The sequence below is a fragment of the Leptopilina boulardi genome, unplaced genomic scaffold (assembly GCF_019393585.1).
Source record: "Leptopilina boulardi isolate dan_hultmark-lab unplaced genomic scaffold, ZJU_Lbou_2.1 LbouV2_322, whole genome shotgun sequence".
Classification (NCBI taxonomy): domain Eukaryota; kingdom Metazoa; phylum Arthropoda; class Insecta; order Hymenoptera; family Figitidae; genus Leptopilina; species Leptopilina boulardi.
The window spans coordinates 780,232-787,452 of record NW_026137888.1 but is presented as its reverse complement, the minus strand read 5'-3'; the positions used below and the strand labels follow the sequence as shown (position 1 = coordinate 787,452).

Here is a 7,221-nt window from a genome sequence, read left to right as displayed (position 1 = left end):
GATGCAATTCAGTTTACGAGGAAATTACAAGTGGTATGATATATTACCTAACCTTATTTCTACTTATAATGACACAAAACATAGAACAATTGGAATGAAGCCTAATGATGTTACTGCACAACATGTTGATATTTTAAAAGATCGAATCTCCAAGCTCAGAAAAATTCCGTTAAGACGATCTAAATTTAAAATTGGTGACAAAGTGCGAGTTAGCAAATATAAAAATATTTTCGAAAAAGGTTATACTCCTAATTGGACTACTGAAATATTTACAATTGATAAAGTGGAATCAACTCAACCTGTGACTTACAAACTCAAGGATTACCAAGATCAACCCATCAGTGGAGGATTCTATGAAGAGGAGCTTCTAAAAGTGAAATATTCAGACATTTATCTTGTTGAGAAAATTCTCAGGACACGTGGAAACAAAGTTCTTGTCAAGTGGCTTGGTTTCGATAACTCTCACAACACTTGGGAAGACAAAGCAAATGTATAATTTATAGTTAATGTTAAATCAATGTTGAATCAATGTTGAATCAATGTTAAATCAATGTTGAATCAATGTTAAATCAATGTTGAATCAATGTTAAATCAATGTTAAATCAATGTTAAATCAATGTTAAATCAATGTTGAATCAATGTTAAATCAATGTTAAATCAATGTTGAATCAATGTTGAATCAATGTTAAATCAATGTTGAATCAATGTTAAATCAATGTTGAATCAATGTTAAATCAATGTTAAATCAATGTTAAATCAATGTTGAATCAATGTCAAATCAATGTTAAATCAATGTTGAATCAATGTTAAATCAATGTTAAATCAATGATGAATCAATGTTGAATCAATGTTAAATCAATGTTGAATCAATGTTAAATCAATGTTAAATCAATGTTAAATCAATGTTAAATCAATGTTAAATCAATGTTATAATGTATATATGTAAGGAATTTTTAAATAAAAAACACATGAAATTAAAATACAATTGTTCTATTTATTTATTTTATCACAGCCTTTACATTTCCCGACATTTTTTCTTGAACTTATCAACTATTTACAAATCGTCGAGATTTGGGATCGCATAGTGACCCCACGGTAGAGTATCGGTACTCCCCGGTAACAAATACCGTTTATCGTCTTGTGGAGATAAGGCTACTTTCAACTGTTTAACAGTTTCAACATTGTGTAGCCGCGATCTTATATTATACTGCGTGCGAGTTTGAATGTCAAAATCTCGTAGACATTTTACATAATCATCAAATTGAATGGTCTTTTTAACAACGCCGGCTTTAATACCTTTGGCTTTTTTAATAAAATCTTTATCTTCGACGCGTACACTGTACAGCTTACTCCGCAAGCCAACAAATTCAGTTAGAATTCTACCGTTGCACTCATCTTTCATGAGGCCGAGGATCTTTTTGTTGGCTTGCGGAATGCCGTACACGTTGCTTGCGGGATAATCTGACGTATCAAACTTTTGGATATCATTTTTCATGTCATTGTAGACATCTTTGCATTTGATTTCATAGATTAGACTGTCTGTATCGGTATACATCAGTTTACAATTTTCACCGTACTTTTCTAACATATATCCGTAGTGAAAATCATAGATTAGCGTCTTAGATATATCAAGCACACTTAACCCTACGTATATCGGTTTGTTGAGTAGTACTTCGGTTTTACGCAGTTCAATGGCAACCAGATTCTCATCGAATATCGCTCGACTATGGAAGTTGGGTCGGGAAATAAGGGCTTCAGCTCCGTAGCGACCAAACCATTGTGTAACAAGCTTAATGTCGACATGTTTACGGACATTTTCCATCGTCTTACCGTAAACAGCGTTGTTCATTAGTTTGAACAAATTCTTTTCAAACTCATTCTTGGCGTTGGTTCTCATCATCGTGTTGTAGTCAATGTACGGTTTAAGCCAAGTTGACTGCTTAAACTGTAGCACGCGGTGAATTTTAACAAGTTTAATGCCATTTGAGAGAACTTGCTTTAGCGTTCGATAATGTATCACATACTTTTCTTTTGGCAGGAGAGTTGTTAATAATTTCTCCTGCTTTGATAATGGAGGTTTCATATTTTCAGCACAGAACGGCATGTCTTTGTGAGTATCATGAATTTCTTTCGGATACTCCAAATCGACTTCTAGAATGTACCCAATAGGGGAATCGTCAGGTAAATTAAAATTAAAAGCATCATCGACATTTTCAACCCATTTAAAGCCGCCATAAGGGAGCGATTGTGCCATTGCCCAACCATACAAATTATTGGCATCGAAGTACATTATATAACTTGTATCTTCGGCTTTATCAAACTTTTCCATATACGGATTATTCGCTTTCGCATAGCGGTTGCAACATTGACTAATGCCACCTCTGATACCCGACTCAACAAACATAATCATATCAATATCGGTTATAAGTTGTAATCCTATACTCGTGTACTTGAGCATAGCATCCCAAGTTAAACCAGGGGTTGTATAATAGTGTGCTGGATCTAATCCGTACGCTTTAATACATTGTTCTCGGAAATTCTCAAAAACATCTGCAAGCAATAATACATCAGTTTTCATGTATAAATGAACATAGTCATTGAGATTTTGACAATCAAACTCAGACCATACATTCTGTGCATGCTTATACTCTTCATCAGAAATACTAGCATCGTAAAGAGTACTGTAAAATTTCTCTATCGGGGGTAATTCAGTCTCATCTAACTTACTTTTGGAGTCGAAATACTCATATGGAAATACTCCCTTTCGCGTCAACAGTTTTATTTTATCCGGATCTGTCACCGTACTGGAAAAAACGAGGTTGACAATTTTATACTCGTCTAAATACGATGCGAGTTTTTCTAGGGATGCTGCCATGAATCGCAATGAGTCGATGAATCGAAATTTGACCTCACTCCCCTTAACATGTTTGGTGAAGGAGATATACTTCTCCTTGTTAATGGGGAGGAGGTTAATTTTCCCTTCAAAGCTCGTAGAAATCGCGTGAATTATAAAATGGGCGTCATAGCCACTTAGGTTATGGAAAACTACAGGGATCGTTTGACAATCTTGATAATTTAGATTACATGATTCATGGGCAGCACCCCTATATTTGCCAGTAAGGTGACAATGATCGCGGACTTTCTTTTCGCTTGCAGGTATTTTCTGATGACAAATATGACAAGTGGTTTCTCGCTTGAAATCATTGATTTCCTGAGGAGTTAAGGCAGTCATTGGTATTGGATTTTTAAAGACATTATCAATTTTTTCAGATAATTGCCTTAATTCCTCAGTGAACCATTTAGCTGGGTCGGATTCATGCTTCGGACAAGGTACATATTTACATAATGATTCATCGTAACTACATTTTATATAATAGCCGATGCTTAACAATTTATGTCGCTGGAACACTTCAGTCTTACTTAAATTGTCTACATCTTCATCGGCGGGAAGAAGTAAACTTTCACAGTCGGCGTATATCACAAAAGGAACTTTTTCCTTATTTTTATAATTTTTAAACGTGATTGTACACTTATCGGGCTTTGGTAATTTAATTTTACACTCATTCATTTTTTTACAATTTTCGAGATGTTCATTCAGTCTATCTATAGAAGAAAAATAATGTAAGCATCTGTCACATATATGTTTTTTACCATTTTTAGCAGACAATTGTTTCGACACAAGGCGTGATAAGTCTTTTATCCATACATAATGGAAATTCAAAAAATCACCGCCATCACATATTATATTCTCTTCAACACTCTCATCCGCATACATATCCGCAACGTATAAGAGATTTACATGTTTATCTCTTTTCTCCGCAGTGAGGTGAAGAGGATGTACTGAAAAATCACCGTAAAACTTTGAAAGTCCATAGACATTAATTGAAATGTCATTCAACTTTTCAAATTTCGGGACATTTTTTAGTGATACTGGAAAATCTATGCCTTCAAAATTCAAGTCATCATTAAATTCTTCATAACTGGAAACTCGATCACTTCTTACTACATTTGAATGTAAGGCTGAGAGAACGGCCCACTTAAAACATTTATTATCTTCATTTTTCACGTTAATACAAGCTTTTTTTCTTTTAATTTGGGGTGGTAGATCAATATATGAGCTTGCACGCAAAGGGTTATACTTGTTTACATTCATTTCAAGTCTTATAATTGATTGGAGATTCCAATTTGAACCCTTTGCGTGAAATTCTTCTACGCTGCGCAAGATTGGCTGCTTAATGTTCTCATCGAACCAATCATCTAAGAGGGTTGTGATGAAGATGCTGTTAGCCTTGCATCCGAAAGGAATAGGCTTAACAATCTCCTCACCATTCTCAACCCTTTTAAAATGTGCGATGAGAACACCATACACCAAAATGGGTCCATTCTTATTTAAGGCCCCTTTTATGTGATCTTGAAAAAGCGTGGACGCATCGTTCAAGAATGCGCTAATATCGATATGTACTAAGTTTAGGACTGCATTGGTGTACAATCTACACGCAAATGCACTCTCACACTCTTCCCAGCGCACACGATTCTTAATATCTGGGTCACCGATTCCAGCGCCATCTACAATGTGAGACTCGAATAACGCGCGAAACCTAATGATGGATTGTAGAATGCTCACACATCTCTGCTTTTGATGTGTAAAATACATCGATTTTAAAATGCTGGACAACAAGTTTTCATGTTGTGAACATTCTACAATCCATCGATCAACAAAAGAGCGTCTTACATTTACGTCATCGAGCAGTGGAATCAGTTCAAGAGCTTCCTTGATGAGAGCAACAGTTAAGTCACTCTCATCAAGGATGGTCGCGTAATTTGGAAACTTACGTGGTCCATCGGTGGTTGTAGCCTTCCGCTTCATGTCTGAACCTGAAATTGAACTTACAAGCTAACACACTTAACCTAAAAAACAAACTTAGAATATAAAATACTTAAACTGAACAAAACGAACTTAGAAACTAAATTACTTAATCTAGAAATAAGAAAGATAAATATAATAAACAAAAAAAATACAATAAAAATCAAAAAACACACTTATAAGCTAAAATCCTTAAACTAATCAGAACAAACTTACAAACTAAAGTACTTAACTTAGAAATCAAAACAAAGTAAATGCAATAAACACGGTAAATATAACAAGAAATGTAAAAAAAAAAGATAGTAAATATATCCAAAAAGTAATAAGACAGTTAGTAATAGCCAAGGGAGACTCCTGCTGCTGCTGCTAAACCTGTGAACAGAACAGTTATTGACTGAAACTGCTAGAGATCCTCAATATATACCCCAGAATCCCCACTCTCACCTTTCGCGCATGCGCTGTTTACAATTTACCCCACTTCTACTTATTACCCCTACTTCTATCTTTACACATTAGCAGTATCACATTTTTCCCTCACTCATACTTATTACCCCCACTCCTATGATTACGCTTGCGCAAAAAAAAACTTATTTAAAAAAACTTATTTATTTATTAAATATTAATATTAATATTAATTATAATATTAAGTCGTCTCTGACGACGACGACGACGACGACGTTGACGACCTCCAGCAGGAGGGGGTGGCGTCGGCATCCTGGGCTGCGGAGGGGGGGTCAGCGCCCTTGAAGTCTCCACCCTGGCCTCTGGAGCTTCCACCCTGGACCTTGGTGTCTCCACCCTAGCCTCTGGGGTTGGCGACCTTGGAGGACCCCACAGCGGGCTCTGCCAAGGCCTCACGACGGCAACCGGTCGCGCCTGACCCTCTGGAGTCGGTGCCTGTGGTTGCGCTTGACCCTCTGGAGTTGGTGTCGCCGGACGATACCAAGGATCCCTTGGTGGGGTTCTCGGAGACCCCAGCTCCACAAACGGTGGTGGCGACTCTGGACGGTGCAAGGGATACCTGGGTGGAGTCCCCGGTGGCGTCGTCGGGAACGGTACCTCCATACCTGGATTCTGCAACTAAAAAATATTAACATTATATTACATTATACTATACTATATTATATTATATATATTATTAATACTTACATTGTGTATTGACACCTTCTTCACGTAGCACTCATAGCAGTAGCAGCTCTCCATCGTCATCGACCACTCGGGATTGATCTGCTGCTGCGAATGAGCTAGTGCCGCTGAGCTCGTAAGCTTAAAGGCTCCTACTCCCACCACGCGCTCACCCCACCACGCGCTCTCATCACCTTGTGTGAGCGGCGGCTGAGTGAAGCTCCTACAATTTGAACACGCCGTCGGTAACGCGCGAAATTTAAATTCAAATATTATTCCTACACTTTATAATATTTAATATATTAAATTAGTATTGTTTAATTTATTACTGAATTTAATATTCAAAGTTATAAAAAAAAAAGATGAAATAATGATAAAAAAGTTATAAACAATAAGTAATAATTAATATTAAATCATCTATAAGTAATAACATTTATTAAAAAATATGAATATTAAAAATTAGTTATTTATTATTGACCTTAACTTTATTGAAAATGAAATATATTAATTATAAATAATTATACTTACCTTAATAGATTAATTATAAGAATATTTACAATGAAAAGAGAGTATATAAAATAATATTTCATTAATTTATAATGAATATGAAATTAATTTTACACAAAAAAAACATACAAAATGAAACTAGTGTTTAAAATTATAAAAGTATAGAAATAAAAGGAACAGCAAATGCAACTTTGTACAGGAAAAGTCTGAGCAGTGTAAAAAAAAACTTTAAAACATGCAATCAAAATATAAAGCAGCAAATTATATAAAATAAAAAAAATGAATTTATTATGAAAAATAATAATTAAAATGTACATATGAATAAATGATATATAATATTAAAACTTGAAATATTTTTTTCATATGTACATTATAGAACAATGCAATATATAGAGAATATATATTACATAAGTGAAATGTGATATAACGTTGAAAAGATTATTTAAAACAAAGAAAAATATTCAATAGATAATAAATATATATTCAAACCTTTCTTTTGACACATTTAATCTACAAAACAAATAAATAAACAATAATATACAAAATAATAAAAGAATAAATAAACAATAATATACAAAATAATAAAAGAATATATAAACAATAATATACAAAATAATAAAAGAATATATAAACAATAATATACAAAATGAAAAAAATATGAATAAACAATATTATACAAAATGAAAAAAAATATGAATAAACAATATTATACAAACTAAAATTGT

The 7,221-nt window shown here is 34.1% G+C and overlaps 1 protein-coding gene across 1 annotated transcript; it reads right to left on the bottom strand.

The window, feature by feature from the left end:
- Nucleotides 1-1,054: 1,054 nt before the first annotated feature.
- On the bottom strand, nt 1,055-4,867 carry LOC127284297 (uncharacterized). Its single transcript, XM_051309685.1, has one exon. It carries the CDS (start codon nt 4,865-4,867, stop codon nt 1,055-1,057), a length of 3,813 nt encoding a protein of 1,270 aa, XP_051165642.1.
- Nucleotides 4,868-7,221: the final 2,354 nt, after the last annotated feature.